At 36.1% G+C, this 24,474-nt stretch overlaps 3 protein-coding genes across 6 annotated transcripts; 2 read left to right on the top strand and 1 right to left on the bottom strand.

Annotated features, from left to right (window-relative positions):
• The first annotated feature begins 1,489 nt into the window (after positions 1-1,489).
• On the top strand, positions 1,490-16,034 carry Fak (protein tyrosine kinase 2 Fak). The gene is made up of 22 exons (XM_083087138.1): positions 1,490-2,213; positions 6,589-6,737; positions 7,023-7,198; positions 7,287-7,418; positions 7,508-7,657; positions 7,767-7,955; positions 8,125-8,205; positions 8,290-8,512; positions 8,692-8,727; positions 8,817-8,960; positions 9,118-9,300; positions 9,424-9,640; positions 9,740-9,930; positions 10,036-10,240; positions 10,344-10,423; positions 10,543-12,467; positions 13,003-13,146; positions 13,250-13,399; positions 13,489-13,588; positions 13,712-13,943; positions 14,024-14,318; positions 14,474-16,034. The coding sequence occupies exons 1-22, from the start codon at positions 1,957-1,959 to the stop codon at positions 14,795-14,797; spliced, it is 5,583 nt and encodes a 1,860-aa protein (XP_082943264.1). The 5' UTR covers positions 1,490-1,956; the 3' UTR covers positions 14,798-16,034.
• LOC145964430 (sister chromatid cohesion protein DCC1) lies at positions 15,660-20,043 on the bottom strand. 2 transcript variants are annotated; one of them, XM_083087173.1, is made up of 9 exons: positions 19,877-20,043; positions 19,612-19,788; positions 19,277-19,478; positions 19,014-19,206; positions 18,716-18,932; positions 18,519-18,628; positions 18,259-18,442; positions 18,058-18,187; positions 15,660-15,948 (listed from the first exon to the last, which is right to left on the bottom strand). In XM_083087173.1, the coding sequence occupies exons 1-8, from the start codon at positions 19,894-19,896 to the stop codon at positions 18,082-18,084; spliced, it is 1,209 nt and encodes a 402-aa protein (XP_082943299.1). In that variant the 5' UTR covers positions 19,897-20,043; the 3' UTR covers positions 15,660-15,948; positions 18,058-18,081. The 2 variants fall into 2 exon arrangements, with proteins under 2 accessions (XP_082943299.1, XP_082943301.1); XM_083087175.1 differs by lacking the exon at positions 19,877-20,043 and having other exon boundaries at positions 19,568-19,780.
• Positions 20,044-20,242: 199 nt separating this feature from the next.
• LOC145964420 (E3 SUMO-protein ligase ZBED1) lies at positions 20,243-24,166 on the top strand. Of its 3 annotated transcripts, none has more exons than XM_083087150.1 (5): positions 20,243-20,427; positions 20,621-22,012; positions 22,222-22,637; positions 22,715-22,851; positions 22,973-24,166. In XM_083087150.1, exons 2-5 carry the CDS (start codon positions 20,720-20,722, stop codon positions 23,299-23,301), a joined length of 2,175 nt encoding a protein of 724 aa, XP_082943276.1. In that variant the 5' UTR covers positions 20,243-20,427; positions 20,621-20,719; the 3' UTR covers positions 23,302-24,166. The 3 variants fall into 3 exon arrangements, with proteins under 3 accessions (XP_082943276.1, XP_082943274.1, XP_082943275.1); XM_083087148.1 differs by having other exon boundaries at positions 20,244-20,427; positions 22,715-22,872; XM_083087149.1 differs by having other exon boundaries at positions 20,244-20,436; positions 22,715-22,872.
• Positions 24,167-24,474: the final 308 nt, after the last annotated feature.

Genomic DNA, 24,474 nt, shown 5'->3' with positions numbered 1-24,474 from the left:
CAACACAACACGTTGCAAATTTGCACGTGGAACGCGTTTCGATCGATTAAACCGCGCATGACTTTTAACGCCCGTTATTTCCTTAGCGATTGTCGACGCTCTCGAAATTTATACAAACGCGTAGAGAGAAATACGGATTGTTATTTCCCTTGATGAAAGAATAAAAATATACAGTTGAGGTAACACGATAGTCACAGCTCCGATGTCAAGGCTGCGCCAACAAGATAACCACTTGATGTGATGTCATATCAAAGGTACCTGAAGTTTCCAGACACGTATGGGTGAACGACCTCGTCCAACAACACGTTTGCGAAATATAGCGGTGAAATAATGGCGAGAAGTATCGATGTGAGTTTCGCAACTCGAATACTTTTGATATCAGAGAGAATAATAATATATTTAAATAAATGGAAAAATGTGTACTAATAAAATATTTAAATCAGTGGAAAATAAATTTATGTAATCTCACATTAAGCGACGTTGATACAACGAGAAATTTCAACAAACTCTGACATCAAGGATAAGAGTAATATACAAACTGATAGATCAGCCTGCAAAATGAATGGAGGTTTAATTTTCTGCGGAATTAGTTTGCGATAAAATCATTTGCGAATAAAATCATACTGGCTGCCACAAATATCTGTCCACAGGCGTAAAAATTTGCCGAGTTGTGGCACATTTAATAAACTTGTCTCGCGGCCCCAAGCCGTCTGCGTCGCGTAGAGATACCGGAATCGTTTGCGACACATGGTCCATGAGAATTATCGATGCGTCCCACGCACAGACACACTCGCGGGAAAAGGGACACACACGGCAGGGAAAAAGACAGTCGCCGAGAGAGAAGAACGGCAGGTTGTCCTGTCCCTCGCTGGTGAGGCGATCAGTTTCCGTTGGGCTGCGAGTGCGGACGCGTCAGCGTGAATGAAAGTCATCGATGGGCGCGACACGGATGCCCGTGGGGGTGGGTTCTCGATAATTCAGGCAACGGGCCAAAGTGCCGCGGGGGATGCATATTTCATTTTTCGAGAGTCGACTTTAGACGCGAGAGAATTGACGTCATGTCCGATCCGCAACGCGCCGCAATTGTGCCCGGGCAAAATGCCAGTGTTACTGTGAAAAATGGAGTAGAAAGGAATACGCATCGTGTTATATCGACGTAATATATGTATGTTCAAGTTACCGCTGATTCGATGCTGGCACCGGAAATGTATCGGAAATTTATAAATTTGTAATATAATCGCTCTCGAAAGGAGACAATTATTTCACGTGTTAAAGTTCGCGTCGCAAAAATTATGACTTTTTTAATCATTCTTTCGTCGCGATGATGAATGGAGAGCTTCAATTAATGTAGTATTTTACATTGAAATATATATCTTCGTTTTTTTTTATTTTGCTGCAGTCACGTCTTCGTTATGACTTCTGCAATTACTCTTGGCTCTCTCATTTTCCTACTCGTCTTACCGTGAATATTACGTTGGAGATATGTGATCTTTGTAGCCGAGAGGGAATCATATTATACGGAAAAGTATATAAAAATAATTGACAGGGAGTAAATCGCCGTCGCGATGAAATATTTAAACTGGCCTGGGGATCAATACGCTGCTCTTTATTTTAGAATATTTCAAACATAGATCAGTTTAAAAAAAAATTGTACGTGCATTTCCAGAGAAAAAAATTCTCGATAGATGACGGAAAATTTGAAGGGATGATGGACAAATTAAATTATACACTATTAAATTTCGAAAAAATAACTAAAGAGTGAAAGACGAACTTGAAGGCATATTTGTTGGATAAGAACTATGATATCGTGCATTTTTGAAAATTGTCAGGAACTGATAAACAGGAGAACTGAAATAAATTAAACCTCGACGAGTAATTTTGGCCGGAAAAAAAGATAATTATACATATCCGAAAAATGGTGCTCGACTAATTAGAAACGTTTGGATATTTCGGAGGATGTTGGAACTTGTGGAACGCAAAGCCAGTGGCATCTCCTGGCCCACGTGTCGCGCTCGAAATCTCGATAGCTTCGGGAAGAATCCCAAGGGAGGAGGCGTGCTCTTGAGATGCGCAGAGAGGGGTTGTATGCGCGAGAAACGATGGAGGAGAGACAGCAAGGGTTTGCTTTGCTCTCTGGGCCAGCTGGGCTGCAGCGACTCTTACAGTCCGGACACGCTGGGAACGTGGAAATTTCATAAGGTGTCTCGCACGAGGTATAAAGACACGTCCTTAAGGGACATTCCTTATCGCGGGCTATTCGAATATCATTCTCAATAACACTTACCAAATATTCTAAACGTCTCTCTCTCTCTCTCTCTCTGTCTTCTTATCTTATAAGGCCAACTATCGCTTAATTAAATATCCAAATGTCAATTAACTTGAGCTGCAGGCAACTAATTTATTTCTAACCGTCGATACAATCGATATATTTCGTATATAAAATAATCGAAAATAATCAGAAGGCAGCAGAATATCTTGATAATGTTAACTTTTTCGCGAATTCATTCATACAAGCGTGCATCGTATTTTTCACGCGTGCGGATGCAATTTGTCGGACGACGCAAAAGCGTGATAGAGAAAGTAATAGTGAAAGGTAAACTGCGTGGGCGACAGGTGCAGGTGCGTAGAGGTGTAATAGGCGGATCAGGGTGCATCGGCTTACCCCGTCCCAATCCTTTTTTTTAATCAACAACTCCCTTTATCAATCACTCTCTATCTCATCTTCGCATTCTCGATTAAATTTCTGCCATCAAATATATAACGACCTGTATTCTAATATCTCAAGAAATTAATTCTTTTATGAAAGAAAGTAAAGTTGAAATTAATACGGAGATTAAATATGAATAACAGGCGACCAAAGATTGAATCTGCGTTTTCAACATTGTCGTCTAATATACTTCTCGACGAGTAATCTCAATAAAAAATGATATAATCTCACGCGATATAATCTCATATTAATTATTAATATGCCGCGTAGGTAGTTATTTATACCCTAACTTGTTTCCCTGACGTTCTTTTCTCAAGCACGGCGCATATTTGCGCGTAATTTGCATCGCGCCGTGTGTCCTTTCGATAATTCCCTCGCGAGATTGTAAACAAACAAGTTCCCAGCTGCACACGTGTTGCAATTTGCGGTTGATAATTATCAACTGCGTCGTGCTTATCTCGACGTAAGCTTTGTGTTTAATTTCGCAGATTTAAACGGCCGTTTAAAGACCGTTTAAGTTTAAGAAGAGAGATTCGCGATTCATGGAGCAGTCAGCTGATTGTGACAATTCATGTTTCGTCTCACGGATGTCTCGTTTTCGATATTTATCGTCGGAGAGATTATCGATTATCGCGTCACGATCGGATTGTCTGCGGATTTCGTTAGCAACGCGAGTGCAAATGGCGAGCCTCTATCATTTAGCGCACTAATGTCAGTGTACACTCCCGTGTTTCTATTCGTGTAATTGCGTCCGCGATGATTTACGGACACGACTGTGTGTTGGATTACGACCGCGGATCGGTGTAACATTACGCGAAGAAGCGAAGGCGAACTTTCGCACGGTACGCCCATAAATTGGTGCAGCCGGCGATCGGATAGAACCGACTCGGACTTTTATAGAATGCGCGATTTATACCGAAATCCGTTTTACGACGTGTAAACCTGTGTCGAAAATTTTCCCCATAAATTCTCGATCCACGTCAAGTGTAAATATACCTTTAGATCTCTCTCTTTGATTTTAGACAAATAAATGTCCACGAAACTAGATGTCATTGAAATTTTTCGATGTAATTTAAAATTATATTTTAAAATATTATTTTATTATTTAATGTATATTTATTATTATTATATTATTAAATTATTATATTATTAAATTATTATATTATTAAATTATTTAATTAATATATTAATTATTATATATTTAAAAAAATAGATAAAGTTTTTATTTAATCCAGGTTTGAGTTGACGAAAGAATTTGTGGAATTTGAAAAGTTGAGAAATCTCAGAAAATAAAATTTTTTTCCTTGATTTCTTTTTAATTTCTTCTTAATTATCGGCGATATATCCGAAGCAAATAAATTTACCTGATCGTCGACTTTTCTTAGGAGCTCGCACGTTGATGGCTGGTGGTTCTCGACGCAAACGCTTGGTCCCTGACCGACGGCATTCCTTAGCCGGACGTCGCTCGTAATACACATTTGCATTAATAGCCGCAATGCAAATACGCTCTGCGCAATGCTCTGTGGCGTTTCGATCATATCGAAAGTAGAACTATGTGTATCGTGAGAATCATTGAGAGAGAGAGAGAGAAAGAGCGTTTCGTCATTGAGAAATTATTTCAGTACTTGTCGCGGCATGTGATACGGACATGATAGAGTTACATGATATATAACATTTAATATATACACGCAAAAATGATTAAATTGAAAAGTATATCGCTGTAGGCAATTTTTTGATTAAAGCATTTATTATGAATATTTATATTTGCGTGATTGGAAAAGGATTATTTATACGAGTGCATGATTTAAGAACATAATTAATTCAAGTAGTTGGGAAAACTGTATAAATGATTTAAGAAAATAGTGATATATAATGATACATAATTTGTTGCGTCTCTCTTTCTCTCTCTAATATTGCTATAATTTAATGTCCTCTCTAATAGTTTAATCGTTTACATTTCTGTACATCCTTTAATCATTTATACATCTCGTTTGTTTGAGATTGCAATGAAATATGTAATTTAATTAATAGATGGCAAACATTTTAAATATTAATTATGAACAAATAATATTCCTTACGCGATATTTTCTTTGTGACACAAATATGTCAGTCAAATGGTGACGGTTTAACGCAGCGGACCGATAAGTAAAATGCATATGCATTCAACGTATCGCAAACATATCCGAATGCTGGCTCGAAAGCTGGGTGAAGGATGAACTCGAGACTCTGATCTCGTGAGAATCAGAGGAGTGAAGCAGAGATATTATGCGGATTACTTTCCGGAAAGCTCGACCCCATTACTATAACGTTACTCTATAACATATATAACATTCTATACATGATGCAACTGTCTGAAATGTTATACAGCGAGAAAGCTTGAAATTTCCTTTGCGAAATTTCGCGAAACCTTTTTAATGCGTTATTTCAATTATAATGAAATTTCTTTTTCACAGCTCAATTTTATCGATTCTTATTTAACATCCGGATTAAAAGTCTCTTCATCTTCCATGTAAAAACTTTGTTGTAAACTCATGAAAATTCTGCTGACTCTTTGACCTTTCTTTCTATTTAATTGATGCTTTGCAAAGTACATGTAATAATTTATTTGTCGCAGTAGAAATTGTAAGAGATATACATCGCATCGTCATTAAAACTTATCTTGATTCAAACTTTATAAGAGCACACTATATATTTTGTTAAGAAGAGAGTTAAGCTTTAAATTTGCACGTGCTCGATGACCGAATAGGTCGGAAGCGATCGATTAATAAATAATGAATAACATTTAATGAATAATATTTTTATTCGTCGAAAATCGGTTTAAAATCTGTAATTTTTGCGCTCATTTTTACTGGACTATTACGCCCAAGATAATGGGACTGGCTCCTCGTTAGATCATCGGGCATGATGTCACTGCGACAATTGTCATTTTCGCTCGCGCGAACGACTGACCTTCGTGATGAGCACAATTTCAATGCACATCGATCCGCGCGAACATCATCGGACAATCGTGACTTGACCTGTTCAATTTAACGACGACGACGATTCGATTTGCCTCGCTGCATTTCTGCAGCGCTGATGCGTCGCTCGCGATTTTTCGCGATTTCTTGCGACAGTTCCCCGTCGTTTGGTCTCACTAGAGTGAACTCTATGCCATGACGATGCCGCGATGGGACTCACGATTGCATTCGTCGCGGGATGTACGTTCGACAGATCGAAAGTGCCCTTCAAAATGTGAAACGAATTGTCCAGGGACTCTGCACGAGTGTCGTTAAATTATTCTTGACGCGAGACTGCTGCAGGAACCATCGTATGAAACTTCAAATAAAACAAACATAACATATCGTTCTGCTGTCTAGGAAAAAGAAAAGACAGAGAATAACAGTTTAAAAAAAGATGAAATAAAATGTATGATTTGCTCGCAAAGATGCGCGAAATAGATGCGAAATAAGTGACAGTTTTACAAAGAAATATTATTGATAGATTCAAATTGATACTCGTGCGTCAGAGATTTTATTTTTAAAATTTCCTAAAATTGTCCTGTTTCCTAAAGTGATCTTTTAATGAGACTTCAATCTTTCAGAATTTAATTTATTCACATACATAACAGAAATAAATATACTAAACAATTTCAAGATTATTATCAAGTCGTTTTAAAGTTTTCTAAAAGTCAGACAATGATATTTAAAATTATTAAACTGGCATAAAAGATCGAAAACGCGAAGATCTCTATCTTTTCTGTGATGAAAAATATCAAAGAATGATTTCTTTCATGAGACGAGCTGTTGCAATTAATTTTTCCCGACAAAACATGCGAGATCTGTTTGTTTAAAGTAACGAGACGTTCATTAAAAATCTTTTCTTCTTTTTTGTGTCATATGCAGCCATGAGGGGATGAGCACTGGAGCAGGAGATGGAGGTGGGGGCGGAGGTGTCGGAGGTGTCCAGAGCAGTGGTGGTGGTAGAAACACACCACCGCATGGCTCGCCTACCCCCATGGATAAGGCGACTTTAAAAGTCCATCTTCCTAACGGTAAGTTATTTCGCCCTGAAATAGCTCTTCGAAGAATCTTATTACACGCCAGAGATTGGCGTCAGATGAGACGTTAGACTGCTTGATGAGACACTTGCTTCTCACATTCACAAAGAAATGAAGATTATATATAATATTTCTTTATTTTTTATTAATTAATTTCTCGTTTTTTACAAGAAGAAAATACACAAATTTCAAAAAGTTAAAATATTTGTGCTAAGAAAAACGCAAAGAATTCTCTCGTCGACTTTATCATTTTTATATATCTTGTGTTATTAAATTTAGGTGGTTTCAATGTCGTCAAATTTGGCGATGCAATTGACGTTAGAGGTATCATTTCTCTGGTGACTAGTCGATTGGCCGTTGGTACCAGGCACTACCGGAATTTGTACGCGATGAGGCTGCACCATCCCGGATCCGGAGAGAGTTATTGGTTGCACCAGGATACAACGATGTATCAGGTACAGAGCGGTTCGATCCCGCACATTATATTCCAGCATCGATATATTTTGTTTCTTTTCTCAATTTTCTCCATACATTCAATTCAAGGTGCAAGAGAAGTACGAGCGAAAGCATCCGCACTGCGAATGGAGGTACGAGCTTCGAGTGCGTTATCTTCCTCAGAATCTGAATGATCTCTACGAGAAGGACAAAGTCACGTTCTATTACTACTACGATCAGGTACGACGATACATCGTGAAAGAGTGCTTCGCGCGATTATATTTTGGAAATAAAGTACGAATTCATCTCCATTTTGATCACGTTCACAGGTGCGAAACGATTACTTACTCGCGAATCACGCCGCTCTGGATCAGGACGTCGCTGTTCAGCTCTGCTGCCTGGAGATACGCTATTTCTTTAAGGACATGCCGCAAATTGCTCTGGACAAGAAGAGCAATCTCGAATACCTGGAGCGTGAGGTAGAGTCTCTTAAAGCGACGAACATCGCCTGCGATTTTACAATATAACCACGTATCCATTTATCTCATCCTTTCTCGTGTACGAAATATGCGAATTTGCCTTTTATAGGTCGGTCTGCATAAATTCCTACCACGTTCCGTGCTGAATGGGATGAAGGCGAAGGCACTTCGAAAATTGATACAGCAACACTTTAAGAAAGTCGCGGCGTTGTCCGAACTCGAGTGCATGTTTAAATTCTTCGACCTACTGCGCGCGTACTATCGATTCGATCAGGAAAGGTTTATATGCGCTTTAGGGGTGAGCAATAATAGTTATAAACTATCTCATACTATCTCGTATATTTCTTCTAGCGTATTCCGAGCGATAAAAATAAAAATATAAGAAATACACAGAGCTTATGTTTATTTCTCAAATTTATTGTACTTTTGATGGGCTGCACTTGTAATTTCTATTTTATAATTCGTAGTCAAGCTGGTCGATACCCGTGGAACTAGTCATCGGACCGGATTTGGGTATATCGTACATGGCCCATCGAGGAGGAACAGTGGTACGTTTTTGAATATATTTTTTATTTTATAAAAAAACAATGAAATCTATATAATTTCTTTTGGAATAAAAATTTCGATTGCAGCCGACAAGGATGGCAGAATTCTCGCAAATACAATCCATCCAAACGTTGGTGTCGGATTGCAAAGAACACGCAAAGGCCTGCATTAAATTAAGAGTCGCGGGTGCCGCGGAAACTCTTAGCATCACTTGCTCCAGTCTGGATCAAGCAGAGAGTCTTGCGGATTTGATTGACGGATATTGTAGATTGGTCACAGGCAGCAACACTTCATTGTGGAATAGAAAAGGTAAAGCTAAAAATATTTATTATTGTTACTGCGAAAAAAATTTCAAATCTTTGAGATTTTTCTTCGATTATTAAAAAAGATAAAAATGCGCGCGCATATTACATCTTCAAATTATTTCATAAATCTTCATTCTATTGCGATGTTGATAAGATTAAGATTTTTTATTTTGTACTGGCAAGCTGGATCGTGGAAAAATTATCCTTGTCCGTGCAAAGGTAAACAAACAAGGGACATTGTTTGCTTGAATATTTTTTAACGAATTATCTCACTTATAAGTATATATAAAATATGATTTTTATTATAGATGCACAACCGCCAAAATACAGGCAAGATGGTGGTGCCAGTAGTCCGGCCGGCGAGAAGAATACAAGTTCCAAAACTGGAACAATTTTATCCGAAGATTACGCGGAGATTGTTGATGAAGAAGGAGATTATTCAACACCAGCTAGTAAGTATATTTGTCTTTATTATTTACTTTAATGTGATTATTATTAAAAATATAAATATAATATCTTTCATTAATGCCGTTTTGATTTGTATTTTCATATTTTTATATTTTAAAGTAATGCATGAAGGATATTTAAATCGATCAATCTTGCTTGCAGCTCGAGATTATGAAATAGTCCGAAATCAAGTGGAACTAGGTGAAATTATAGGGGAGGGTCAATTTGGTAACGTCCATAAAGGATCGTACAAGGGAAGGGACGGTCAAACTATCGCCGTTGCCGTTAAAACTTGCAAGGTCGATGCGGATCTCGCTACTGCCGAGAAATTCCTCGAAGAAGCTTGTACGAGAAATCTATATAATTATATATTCGTTATAACTAAAATATAAAATACCTAAATATAAAATATAAAATATTTTAACCCTACCGTTTTTCGATATACTTAGAATGATAATCAAATTATAGATATTATGCAGCAATTTGAGCATCCGCACATTATTAGATTGATCGGAGTCTGTTCGGAGGCGCCGATTTGGCTCGTGATGGAATTAGCTAGACTCGGAGAAATGCGCGCTTATTTACAATCTAATAAGCACCGTTTGGACCTTGCTACACTTCTGTTGTATACTTTTCAATTGAGCACTGCCCTGTCATATCTTGAAAGCAAGAAATTCGTGCACAGGTATTTATAACGAACGAAGTCTGTTTATCCCTCTATTATTATTACTCTGTTATATACTATTTTGTATATTAATCTAATATCTCCGTATTTTTCTTGTAGAGATATCGCTGCAAGAAATGTGCTAGTTTCGTCGCATAGTTGTGTCAAGTTGGCGGATTTCGGCCTCAGTAGATGGGTGGAAGATCAGAGTTATTATACCGCAAGCAAGTGTAAACTGCCAATTAAATGGATGGCACCGGAAAGCATAAACTTTCGAAGATTTACGACTTCGTCAGACGTTTGGATGTTCGGTTAGCTTTTACTAAAATTAATTGATAATAAGATTTATTTTTTAAAAACCGAGTCTGTCTCCCTTTTTAAAAGATTGCGTAAATAAAAATTGATCGTTGTTCTAGGTGTATGTATGTGGGAGATTTTGATGTTAGGCGTCAAACCATTCCAAGGCGTGAAGAATAATGAAGTGATACGTAAGCTGGAGAATGGAGAACGACTCGCACTTCCCAATCATTGCCCGCCACGATTGTACTCCTTGATGTCTCAATGTTGGAGTTACGAACCCAGCAAAAGACCGACGTTTAAAGAAATTAGAGAAACTTTACAGTGAGTATTTAAAATATTTGGAAACTTTAAGCACTTCTTTTAAAGAGAGATATTAACATACTATATTACATATCATATTACATATTCTATTCAATAATTACAGCGAGATTTTAATAGAAGAGAAACATCAACAACAAGAAACAATGAGACGAGAGAATAGAAGAGTACAAGCCATGTCCTGGGGTACGTTGTTTATAATAATGCTCAGGCTGATATTTCATTATTTTAGCAAAATATGCTACAATGACAAACACGTCACTCGTACACGCGATTGTATGTACATAAAATATTCTATTTTATAGGTGCAGACGATGTACCGCCACCAAAACCCTCCCGACAACCGCAGAATACGACAGAGCAATCGCAGTTATCCGCAGCGCCAGTGTCCACGTACATCGTGGCGCAGAGTCCCGAGGTTCTCGCGCAGCTTCTCAAGGACAACCAAGCCAGAGGGGTATGTCCCTCCGTGTACACGACTCCCGCATCCCCCTTCAATACCTTGGCGGTGCAGTTTCAAGATGAGGATCAAATTCTGACCACCTCCCTCGTGTCCGATCTGCCCTTTTTCGATCCCGCGCTCTCCGAACCGCCGTCCATTGTCACGCACGACACTACCCAATCGGGCGGTGACTCCACTCTGTCTGACACCAACCTAGATTCCCTCGATTCCTCCCTCGATAACGCTCCCCTCATGTCGAGCCTGAGCATTTCAGACACGGCAACGCAGACGCAGTCGCCCGCCGCCAACCGAAAGCAGCAGAAGGTTAAAGAGATGCAAAACTTGTATGCGGTTAGCTCGAAGGTGGTCGGTAGCGTCACGGGGGACCTGTATTCCCCCGTGCAGAAATTCGTCGCGTCCAGCGCGACGCCGCCGCCGCCATCCGCGGCCGCGTCAGCCGCGGTCGCGGGCAACACCTGCGGCGAGATATACGGACCGGTCGCTAGTTTCACCCAGAGCTCGGCTATCGTTGGTAATCTCAGTCAAAGCGCTAGCATAGTAGGTGGTAATTACGGTGAGAACCCCGGGAACTTTGGTCCCAGTAGTTTGGGCAGCAATATTATGATACCGAATAGTAGTAGTCAAGCGCAGTTTGTCACGCATGCCCAGCCGATTAATTACGGTAATTTTGCGCCTAGTAATAATGTAAACCAAGCATTTATTGGTGGTGGCGGCGGTCAGTCTACGAATCTGAATGCAAGCGGCGTACAGAATGTTGGTGGTAGCGGTGGTGGTGGTAGTAGTAGCGTTGCTGTTTACCCTCGTAATATTAGCTCGACGAATGTAACTGCTGGTTCAACGTCGAACGCAGAGTGTTTGTACGGCCCAGTTCTCAAGTTTCGCGCGCAAAACGCTCAGCCTCAGACGACCACGAACGAATCGACGAAGCCTGTTGGTGTGACAGTTGGAAATAATTACGGTCAGGCCGCAAGAAATAACCTGATGGCGCAGAATCTGCAATCGCAACAGCCAATATATCCGCAGAACTATCCGCATCAGCAGATCTATTCTAATATCACTCAACCAGGACAGCAGGCTATGTATCTGCCACAAATGCAACACGTGCAAAATATTGCTCGGCAGAACGCTGTACCGCAGGTTGTATCATACGCAGCGATACAACATACGAATCAACAATCTCATCAATTGAGTGGCGCTAATCCCATTTACACGGCCCATGCTACGTCCGTGTCGGTAGTTCAAGCACAAAAGGTACACCTACCGAATTATATCCATCAAGCGCAGTCATCGACAGGAATTAGCGGCCAGACAACGACTTGTCAAGCAACGAATCAATCAGCAAATATTGGAATAATACAAGCTTCCTCCGTTCCATCGCATTTTATCGTGTCATCTTCCGTGACTCAACAAAATATCCATCCGATTCCATCTACTTATGTGGTGGAACAACCGAGTTCCCTTGGCCCGATAGATCACACTCAAGTGCATGCTACGCTTGCCAGTAATATAACGATGAGTACTTGCGGTATGCATCAACAAATAGCGCAACTAGGTCCAACTATTAGTGGCGTCGCAAAGGTGGTAAATGTACCGCAAATGGCGACAGGCGTCGCCAAAATCACCACGTTCGTGACATCGCAAAAGCAAGACGAACAATTGACGAGTTCGACAGACGGCACTCTCTCCGGTTCTTTGATCTCTTCTGCTGTCAGTGACAGCACCATGTCATCTAGCAGCTCGATGACAGAGGAGGCACAACAAGATCAGGTTTGACCTTATGCCTCCTCTAGGAATGAGAAAAACGCATCTTCTATATTTACAACGCCACGTATTATTTTGGTTTTACCTGGTCTGTGCAACACACTTCTTCTACACTTCAATTATAATATACATGTTATATGCTTCTCTAGTAAAATACGCACGGGATAAACAGGAATCTTCTCTTTTGTTGCGATACGATCGAAGAAATTTATTTTTAGCAAAAATCTTGATTCGCTGTTCCAGTAGGCTAATAATTTTTGCATGAATGGATGTCACTGATGTCATTGCTACAGTAATCATTTAAACTGCATGTAGCGAACACGAATGCACTACTTCTGTTTTAAATTTATTTTGCATTTCGAGAAATATATGCATCTCTTTAATTTTTACTGTACATATTTGTATATTATCGAAAAAAAAAACAATTGTAACATAAATCTTGTTACAAAATATCCCAAATTAAGTTATAATAATTTATGATAAAATACCAGATAAAAACGAATTAGATTTCTCTAACATAATATCGTTTTTATCATTTTAGAGGAACGCACATTCGCAATTGTTTGACAATCCGACCGACAATTTCAACAGTGGTATTGACGATGAACAAAAGTTATTGGAGCAACGGTTATTGGAGCAACAACGACAGTCTGAAGAAGATAGTCGCTGGCTCGCAAGAGAAGAGGTATGTTGAATCTCGCTTATATAAATCTCTAATTTTGTAAATTATAATTTAAAGCTCATTGTCAATTAAAATTATTTAAATATTTATTTCCGTTATATAATAGAAACGCTTATCGATTGCAACGAGTGGTGATGAAAGTGCTAGTCCCCCAGTTCCACGATCAGTTACTCAATCACCAAGCCATGAACCACATTCCACCAATACTGGCTCTCTTGGCTCAGATAAAGGTTCCGATAAAGTAATTGTAGTAAAGGTAAAGCTTATGGAAATATTTATCATTATCAATGTAAATAATTTACATGTTTATTATAACAATTAATCATGTATGATTCTTTTTTACAGAAAATGGAGCCTACACCTACTGCAGATTTAGACAGAACTAACGATAAAGTCTACGACTGTACAACAAGTGTCGTGCGTGCAGTTATGTCATTATCACAAGGTGAGAATGTAACGATCGATAATAATATAGGCAGCTAAATGGCACAATGTTGTAAAAAATTATACATTTTCAATCATACCTCATTACTTGTCATGCAAGAAGAATATATGTTGTAAATTGCAGGTGTTCAACAGAGCAAGGCTGATCAGTATTTAGAACTAGTACGTAGAGTAGGTATCGAATTAAGAGCATTACTGTCTTCTGTGGATGTTCTTGTAGAAATATTGCCAATATCCGCGCATCGTGAAGTGGAGATGGCTCATAAAGTATTAAGTAAAGATATGGCGGAACTCGTGGCCGCTATGAAACTAGCGCAAAATTACAGTGCCACTACTTTAGACGCTGAATATCGGAAGTAAGTGTATTTTTTGTTATTATCTGTGGATATAAAGACTATTGCATGGGAAATTAATTAATATTATTTTTTTCTTTCAGAGGAATGCTTTCTGCAGCTCATATCTTGGCAATGGACGCAAAGAATCTCTTAGATGTGATCGATTCCATCCGTATTCGTTATCCATATGTGGATAATCAAATTTGTCAGAAACAGAGCGATGTTGTTAACAGGACGCGAGAATCCACGCCCGAGAACCGTATTCGCTCGAGCCAGTCCGGCGAACAATTTTTGAGAAGAAGTCAGTCAAGTGAACGACAGGGAACAACCTTCAGACAAAGTCAAAGTGGTGATCTATTGCATAGAATGGGCCAATCTGTGGATCGAACTTCACCAGTGAGTTAAATATTATCTCAAGTCAATCAAAAAATATTATGCAGTCTCAAAATTTAATAAGATTTTGGAAATTAATATTCCTAACAAATTTTCTATATAATTGCACTGAAATATTTATATAAAAATGATGATTTGAAAAATATACTCTTATTTAGGGAGGTCAATCCGATCTCAATTCCGGCAGCAGTTTAGAAAGAAGACATAATATAGTAACCAACAGTCTTGAACGTAACTCAACAACAAGGAGACAAATGGCCACTAATAGTTTAGAAAGAAAGAGACCTTCATTGACATGTAACGCTGGGCCTATGAATAATTCCGTTAATTTACCGCCTATGGTGCCAGTCCCTTGCAATTTAGTACAGACTGTTAGTCCCGTCATACATCCAAGTCAATCAATTGCAGCAGGCGTTAATCAGCAGACGGTATTTGCGGCCAATAGTAAAGCCACAAGTGAGACTCCGATAAATGACAGCTAACAACGAGATATTTTGAATTGAAATAAATGATGTGAATGCATGGCTTTCTCGTAAAAGTCTATGCGGATTATCATTTTTTTTATATACCGATTCCAGGACTACTTTGGATTATTGCTTAATATGTATATAAACAGACGACATTCTCCTATCAAGTTACCCGTGTATACATCTACACGAATACATCAGCGACAGGAGAAATCTAGTATTTGTGCTTTTTAGCTCTTTTTAACATTTAAAAATATGCAAGCATTTTATCTATGCGTACTTATAGATAGGACAGTATTCATTAGTTGTAATAGGATTAGTTAGTAGGATAGTTTAATAGGGGATTTAAGTCACAACTATATAATGAAATCACAACTCCAAAGCTTTAGGATTATCACAACTATTTGTTATGCGATGACTGCATATACGAGGTGATGCAAAGTGATGTTCTACCGTAAACAAATACTAGACAAGCATTTATTAATATTAACATTATTAAATAAGGAAAAGACTTCGATTCATTCATATTCTCCGCATTTATTTTAAGCATCGCGAGTTTTACTTCTACTAGTGATTGGAAAATTTTATTTGCGTCATCTCGTAATTAATAATGTATACATACATACATATAAATGTATTTTAGGGGTGTGTATGTATATATTTATAAATATATATTTAAAAACGAGTAATATCTTCTCTCTTCAATCAATATTGCGCGAAGATATAATTTCTTGTAGGACTCTAATCTTACAATGTTGTTTTTAATACAAGTTCGTAATTTCATAGTCTATTTCCTACCTGTAGGAATACTATGGGGAGTGATTACAATGTAAAAAGAGGGACTGAATGTTATTTCTATTAAATAATTATTTAATGATTCATACCAGTTTGCGACATTTTATATATACGAAATGTTTTATAAAATACAAAAACCATTTTTCAGCAATGAGTCAGTTCCTACGAGATATTTTTAGGAAGTTACATCTTTGCATATAAGAATACCATTCATAGCTCATCACTACAATTTGCGGCGGCAGTTGTGCATATACATGTATGGTGTATTTACAAAATTCAAATACTTTATAGATATGAAAAAAGTATTACATTTTTGCGCTTTATTGTGTTCCTGGGGGAACTCGATTTAATCCGCAAGGAATCTTGATATTCTGAAACATTATAATAATCATTGTATTATTACATTTTACTCGCTTATTGTTACAATTGGCATGGATGTAAAATATTTATAAAAAGGTTTGTGAATTTTATATCTTAAATGATATGTGGCTTTAAAAATTTATGTGCCAAGATGTGCTTATACGCTCAGAAGAAAAAGAATATAATGTTTGTATTATACAGTGATGGGAAAAAGTTCCGGAACGGTTGAATATTTCATAAACTATGCACTTTAGAAAGAAATGTTTCAGACAAAAGTTGTATGGCTTGAAGGACGCCATAAGATGGCGTCATTGGTTTGACCGTGAAAAGTCATTTGAAGGTCACGTGAAGGTCACCTTCAATTTCTTAAATGGAACCCCCTATTTTTTGTTACTTATTCTTGTAGCTTATCTCGAGAGCTTTCCAAAACACTATAATAAAGTATTTCTTCATTGAGTACTTTTCGAGTTATGAGGCTTGAAATAATTTTTTAATTTTACATAAACCATAAAATATCTAGTAAAATATTCATTTTTCGATTATCTTACCTTAATACTTTTATGTACAAAATAATGAGAGGAATCAATTGGTGTAAAGAAAAAACATAGTTGTTTCGAAGAAAAAATATGTAATTTGCAATTAACAATTACATATTTTTTCTTAAAAATAACTATGTATTTTCTTTACACCAATTGATTCCTCTCATTATTTTGTACATAAAAGTATTAAGGTAAGATAATCGAAAAATGAATATTTTACCAGATATTTTATGGTTTATGTAAAATTAAGAAATTATTTCAAGCCTCATAACTCGAAAAGTACTCAATGAAGAAATACTTTATTATAGTGTTTTGGAAAGCTCTCGAGATAAGCTACAAGAATAAGTAACAAAAAATAGGGGGTTCCATTTAAGAAATTGAAGGTGACCTTCACGTGACCTTCAAACGACTTTTCAAGGTCAAACCAATGACGCCATCTTATGGCCCCCTTCAAGCCATACAACTTTTGTCTGAAACATTTCTTTCTAAAGTGCATAGTTTATGAAATATTCAACCGTTCCGGAACTTTTTCCCATCACTGTATATTTCCTGATAAAGGAGTTGCTTCCCAGGAACTCATAATGAATATTTATCATTACTGATGGCACTTTTTCACATTGCAAAAACATAATGCACTTCTTTAATTTATATTGAAAACATGTATAACTGATATTCATTATACTTGAAAGTAGAAGAACATTAATGTTAATTAAATTGCCAATTTGATCAATTATATTCTGCAGTGTAATGATATACACATATTTCTTTTTTACAGAAACCTTTTTTATCACTTTTTTACAGATATTAAAATTACTCATTGTTATGACAATTGTCTTTTATTCTCAAGATATAATATCATATATATTAAATATTTAAATGGATATTGTATTAAAGTGATGTAAAAATTGTATTTTACAAAAAAATTGGTAAAAGTATTTATCATTTATATAATTCTTTTGTATTTTTCTAAGATTTCTTTCACCATCATTCATAAGTAAATTTATTCTGTACTTCATGTATCATATATTTATATAAGTTTTATTGTATTTAACTCATGATGAGATTACATCTTATGATGAAGTTACAATTTAGAAATAATTATTCAATTTATTGCACTTCTGAAGAAGAATATTATATTTAATTATAATTACACTAATGTTATACATATTAATGAAAATTTTGATTTAACAAAATGCTTCTATAATAAAGTGGCGATTTTATAATCAGTGGAATAAGAATTATTTGGCTATTGAAATTAATAATTGTTCTCTAAACATTATGTTCTAACACTATGATCTTTTGATGGATGAGATATAATATATACCGCCGATAATATGTCACTGTTATATTAATGAAACAAAGAATGATAAAGATAAATCATATGTAATCTCATTTCAATTTAAAAATATTTATAAATTGTGTAAATGTAACTATATGTATCACACATGATCACAAGCAAAATAAATTGCGCATATGATTTTAACACTACAGATAATTCTTAGAAAAATATTGCCCTAACAATAACATAATTAATCAATGGTATGTGTATCTATATTTATTGCATGACAATTTAATACATACCACAAATGTAATTACTGCAACATTTCATTTGCCGTGTTTTGATCCATAATACTTTAATCCATTTTTTGTAGAACATCTAGCATATTTTGTTAAAAGTGCATTAACATTCATTGTACCCTTTGTAAAACGGCTAAAAAATATTATTACATAAGATTCAAAGTTTTGAAAAGATACATTATGGTTTTTTTTTTTTTTACTTACATGATATAAGGTGTTATCTCTTCAACAGTCCATTTAGCCTTAATTTGGAAAAGTTCATTAAGTCTATCGTATATATTGTTGGGTAAATCAGTTTCTGGACAAGATATAATCTCCTTTTGCATTCTTGAGGTGCTATACATTACAAGAGCAGACCCACATAAATATTCTTCTTTTGGATGCATCTCTAAAAAAATGAGAAATTAAATTTAAAAAAGAGAAGACTTTTCACTATCGTAATTCCGAGCTTATTAATTACATACTTTCAGGAGTACCAATGTTCCATGTTTCCATAAATTCCTTGTACTCGGTAACAGGAGAAGCAGCAAGAAGAACTTTTGCTATAGTTGCACAACATTTTCCTTCATCATATCTATAAAATTGCATCTTTAGAAAATACAAATTCTTATTCATCAAATTTTTCTATTAATTGTTGCAAAACAAATTAATAATGACATACTTGTACAATGGACTATTGTCACTTTTTGTCTTTGTGCTTATTTCTGTATATTTTTTGAATATAACATTAAATATTGGTTCATAAATAAGCTCCTTTAGACATTCAAATGTATCTTCTTTATCTACTTCATCTAATTCCCAATTCTGTTCTCCGAAATAATCCAACATAAAATTCAAACTTCTTGCTTCTACATCAAATGATATGAGACGCAAATAGCCTTAATACAGAAATAAAATTGTTAATATGATTTGTATAAATAAAAAAAATAGTCCAATATAACACAAGTTAGAATAGTTACCATCTATGTCAGCTATTAAGAAATCTGCTAAAGCTTGTTTCAATTCATAATCGCTGGCTTGTAACTCATTTTGTAATCTCTCCCAACTGTATAATGTATTTGGATCTATTGCAGATTCGTATTCCAATCCATTAAAAGATGATGAATTAAGAAGAGTAAACAAATTTGTCAGATTAGGCTTGGTTTCTTTCACCTTAAAGAAAATTTTAATTTTAAATTTAGTATATAATTTAACATGTTCAGATATTTAATGCTATAAGTACCTCATAGTAGGAGGAAAATATTTTCTTTATATTTCGTCTCTCTATAGTTCTTTCAGTTACTTTTTCCACATTTGTTTCCTTGCTTAACTTCAGGTTTGGTATCACCAACCATGAATTGGATATCTCTGCTTCTTTGATTTCATAGGTCCGATTTTTTGTGCACAATATAGCTTCATCATGTTTGTTACCACGGAATGATACTCTATCATTATAAAATCAGTTGTAATCATCATGTTATTCTGTAGAATAGGAATTGTATTGTTAACATTGAAGCAAGATTATTCAATCTACTTTGCAAAACCTGTGAATAACAATTCTTTGTAAAAGACACATACGTGTCTCCCTCCTTTAATGTTTCCCATATGTGCTTGTCCACCTCCAGTAACATTAAGTCATCAACCTTGAGACTTTGCATAGGATACAGGCATTGCGTTGTAGAATTTAAATCAGTCTCTTTTATCGTAGCCAGCTCCAAAATCTGACGCACATCCTCCTGTGTGCGGACGTCCTTCCTTAACATGAAGGAAACGAAATTATGCGAGAGAATAATATCATGACATCATATATCAAATTTAACGTAAGCAATATTGTCAGACTCACTCTTTATCAACAGATTCCATTAACAGATCCTTAGGCAGCCTTCGCTAAACTTGTATTTATCTTCTTTTTTTCTCCAGTATCTCGTCGGTGATCACAATAACTTTGTACGATATGCTTCGAAATATCTTCCCGCCAAAAATCCCGGGTCAGCTAGAACGACCATAGAAACAAGAAAATAACTAGATGGGACGCAAGGTTCCAGTTTCAGGAAGGGGGAAACTTCCGCAAAGGAACGAAGCTGATTGGATAATCCATATTGAAGAACAGATACACGTGCCACTCAGCTTATCACGTTGGTTCAAGGTTGAGCCCATACGTATCGTGCAACATTCCCATCATTTGTTGCTTGATCCATGACGCCGATTCATCCGCCATTATGATGATACTCGAATCGATCAGAGAAAGTCCGTAGATACATAACGATATTCCTCTCCCGGACAAACGGCGTAAAAGTCGATATCGCATTGTTGCAAACGAGTCGATCCGGGGCATCGTTACTTTCGACGCGAGGAATTGAACTTCGATATCTGCGGAATAATTCATCGACAGAGGTACGAGAGGTGAGATAGATATATCGGGGCGCGTGCTCGCGGTAAATTTGTCGGGTATCCGCGGTTCGCGGCTGGCGGGTGACGATTAGACGCGCTCGTCAGCAACAGGATGCGTCTTCCTCCGGAGTTGCATCCTAAATTATGCAACGAGATACCTCCATTTTGACGAAATACCGATGTTATTTTCTGACAGGGTAGCAGCGTATTCACGGCAAATGCTGTAGATGCGATCCTCGCGATACATAAACAGCATACACGCCGATGCCGGCGAACGCGCGTTGAACGAAACGTCATGGAAAACAACAAGCAGCAATCAACGTTGTCGAATGGCTCGGCGAAGATGAGTATCATGTCCGACGATGGGAAGAACGACCTACAAATGGTACTGGCGAAAATGATGGAGGAGAAACATACGTATACGTATAAGAAGTTGGTGGTGCCGCCATCGATGCGCAGCATTTACTGGAAATTCTTCGGATTTCCGGCCACGGACGACGGCGACATCCTCACTAAGGTAAAGATCGTCTGTATACTCTGCAAGACGCAGATCGCCTATAATCGTAACACCAGCAATCTTCGCATGCATCTGCAAAACAAGCATGCCCAAGAATTGCACGAACTGGAATCGTCGAATCCGCCGTCCAGACAGATTATTTCCCAGGAGAACAAGGAACGCAAGGCGCAAAAGAGACTGTTGAAAGCGAGCCTGAGTCCGACGAAATATATCTATACGACTAACGCGGATGGTACCGTCCAGATAGACGGTGATATACAGTTTGTTACAGATCCTAACATAAGTCTGTCGAATATGGAAGATGACATTACTATTGGTCAACCGCTGAGAGTAATGATCAAGGGTGGGTCTGGTATTAATGGCAACAGTCAAAATCTGGCGTTCCTCATGTCGGAGGAAAATGTAACAAATCAGTCGGTAGATATAAAAACTGTGTCAGACGCTATAGCGGAATTTATTGTAATGGATCTGCAATTGCCAGAGATTGTAGAGGGACGTGGATTTCAGAGATTGGTGGCTACCTTGCGCTCGCCTTGCGAGATCCCTAGTAAGAATAAACTAGAGGAGGAGATAATACCAAGAATATACACTACTTTTCGGGAATCAGTGGCTGCTTCGATATCCTGCATTACTTCAGAACTTGCATTGACAGTTGAAGAATGGAAATCAAATAACAATGAGAATTTTGTTACCATATCAATTTATTATCAAAATATTGAAGAGGCCACATTAGAATGTAAAGTTTTAAGCACTCTTCACGCACCGGCAGATTGGGAGGAATCCCATTGGAGTAGTACTATTCATTCTTTATTACTCGAATGGGATCTTAAGGTGGAGAAAATAACAGCAGTAGTTGTCAGCACTACCAGAGCAGAATTACTTATGGCATTAAATAATTGTGGCTTGATTTTAGTACCATGCTTGCTTCATACTCTACAGGTATGTGCGCAAGCTTGTTTCGAGAATCCTGAAGTGGCTCATATATTATCTAAATGCAGATCAGTCATTGGAGCTATTATAAGTCATCCAGAAGCATCTAAGGAGTTAATTGAGCAAGAACAATATTTAGAGGTACACTATATTCGTGACAAATTAAATTATTATTACTAATTTATTTATTATGAATTAAAATCTTTTTTTAAATATTTCTTAATATGTAAATACATATATATTAAATTATATTTATATATATATATATGTATATATTTATATACATATACATATATAAGAATAATTAGAATATTTTGCAAGTGCTTTATAAGAATTGTTATTTATTGCAGTTGGAAGTAAATGCTATGTTGCTAGATTATCCAATAGTATGGATGTCAACATATAATATGCTAGAGCAAATGCTAATGCGTCGTAATATAGTCACAGCTATACTAGAAAATATGGAAGGGATAGATCAAGAAATGTTTGAAATCACCAATGAACAATGGAAAATTATAGAGGATATTGTGGGTGTTCTTGAACCATTAAAAGTTACTATTATGACATTAAGTGAAGAAAAAATGCCTCTGATATCATTATTAAAACCATTACTGTGGCAACTTGTATCTTCGCATCTTAAAGTCAAAGAATCTGACAGTGATACTGCTAAATCGTTTAAAGAATCCTTGTCAAATATGTTATGTGAACAATACAATGATTACAATGTCAAATTGCTTTTGCAAATCGCAACTACTTTAGATCCTAGGTATAGTGGTGTAAAAATCATTTTTGATGTTGAATATTATTAAGAATGCCATTTAATAAAATCTTTCGATTACACAGATTTAAATCATTTCCTTATGTTACTGAAGAGGATAAAAATATAGTTAGTTCTCCTATAAAGGAAATGTTGACGAAATTGATTCAGGAAGAATCCGGGGATACTATTTCTATAAAGACTGAAGATGAAACAGTACAAAGTAAAAAAACTAGAGTATCAGGTATACTTTGATGATAATTGTCTATAACGCGTCTCTGATTAGAGAGAAAATACGCATCGCATGTGAAAATAAATATTTTAAAGTAACATTTGATTGACAGGTATGGAATTTTTACTTGGTGGTTTATGTGCTACCAAGGCTGGGATGCCTGCAGAAGAGAAAGCGGACCTCGAGGTTGTTCAATATCAATCGGAATCCGTTGCACCGCTCGATAATTGTCCCTTGCAATGGTGGTTTAAAGTATCTGCGAAATGTCCGAATTTGGCAAAACTGGCAAGTAGATATCATTGTGTGCCCGCCTGTTGCGCACCGCCTACACGTATTCCGGCAGACATACAGATACAATACAATACAAAGCGAGCGGCTTTACCTCCTCATCTGATCGATAAACTGCTTTTTCTGCATGGTAATCATACTATGCAAATGTGAAAAGGATTTCTAAACTGATGGGACAAATGTTTGAAAAATACCTCACTGGTATATAAAATATTTTCATAATGTACATGTTGAATGCGATATAATGTCTAAAGTAATATGCATGCTGGCAAACTCGATCATAAGTGTACAATATATACATTATATATTATACATACAAGTATGTAAAATGCATGAAATGACATTTTTGTTTATGCTCACATTGATTATACGACATTCCTATGATTTCATATAAAACGATCGATTACTATCACAATAGATTTCTAAACGCACAATATCAGATACATCAGTGTAATGTGATTTCTTCAATTTCACATAAGTTATAATGAAAATAAAATGTAATAAGGTAAAATATAAAAAAGAGTGAAAAAATTATGCAAATTATTTTGTGATGTATAAAAATTTTAGGATAGAATACTCTTAAAAAAAAGTATAAGGTATATTTTCTAGCTCGCGCAATTCGCATAATGAAATATATATTATATCCTAAGATATTTTAGTAAAAATCTTTGACTGTTTTATTAAAACTAAATTTATTCTAATATTTCGCGGCTGTATATCATGATATTAAGAAGTAATGTTAATCGTGTAAAAACTAACTAATTTTAAATAATTTGTTAAAGATTATATATATAGTAGATTTCAGATATATCCAATTATCATATTAATGTCATTAGTGAATAATTTGATGAGTTTTTTGTTAATATACGAATCCAATATAGAAAATACTTGATTATATAGTTTTCTCTATAAGATTAATTCTCAAATTCTCAAAACACATTGAATACTGAGTGAATTTAATATGTCTTGCCGAATGCGTCAAAAACTCGCTATTAAAAGCATATAATAAAATATATAATATGATTAAATTATTGTTTATTTATATTGTATCATTATGCATAGAGCACATTTTAGTGCTATCGGAATATTTAAATATTCAAATATCACACTTGAGTATAAACAGATATTTATTTCAATATAATTAGGCAATCAAGATGAGAAACTATATTGAATACTTTTCAGTTAAACCATATTTTTTGGCTAATCTATTTTCTTTGTGCCATTCCGCATCTAAAAATATTAAATGAAATAAGACCTGAAATCATAAAAAATTAAATACATAAAAATAAAAGTAACAATTTTCATAATTTGCATTCACTAATAGAA

Source organism: Camponotus vicinus, unplaced genomic scaffold (genome assembly GCF_025532165.1).
Source record: "Camponotus vicinus isolate PSW18456_S1 unplaced genomic scaffold, iyCamVici1.0 SCAF_13, whole genome shotgun sequence".
Taxonomy (NCBI): Eukaryota; Metazoa; Arthropoda; class Insecta; order Hymenoptera; family Formicidae; genus Camponotus; species Camponotus vicinus.
The sequence above is the reverse complement of the archived record's forward strand: the minus strand, read 5'-3'. Positions and strand labels throughout refer to the sequence as shown.

Bases quoted from the DNA above. Each gene is read 5' to 3' on its own strand.
- Fak (XM_083087138.1), top strand. From the start codon at position 1,957: ATGTTGGAACTTGTGGAACGCAAAGCCAGTGGCATCTCCTGGCCCACG. The intron at 7,199-7,286 runs GTACAGAGCGGT...ATTCAATTCAAG, and splicing joins AGGATACAACGATGTATCAG to GTGCAAGAGAAGTACGAGCG. The intron at 8,513-8,691 runs GTAAAGCTAAAA...TGTACTGGCAAG, and splicing joins TTCATTGTGGAATAGAAAAG to CTGGATCGTGGAAAAATTAT.
- LOC145964430 (XM_083087173.1), bottom strand. From the start codon at position 19,896: ATGGAATCTGTTGATAAAGA. The intron at 19,479-19,611 runs GTATGTGTCTTT...TTATAATGATAG, and splicing joins ACATTAAAGGAGGGAGACAC to AGTATCATTCCGTGGTAACA. The intron at 18,629-18,715 runs GTATGTCATTAT...GCAATTTTATAG, and splicing joins GACAATAGTCCATTGTACAA to ATATGATGAAGGAAAATGTT.
- LOC145964420 (XM_083087148.1), top strand. From the start codon at position 20,720: ATGGAAAACAACAAGCAGCAATCAACGTTGTCGAATGGCTCGGCGAAG. The intron at 22,013-22,221 runs GTACACTATATT...TATTTATTGCAG, and splicing joins AGCAAGAACAATATTTAGAG to TTGGAAGTAAATGCTATGTT. The intron at 22,873-22,972 runs GTATACTTTGAT...TTTGATTGACAG, and splicing joins TAAAAAAACTAGAGTATCAG to GTATGGAATTTTTACTTGGT.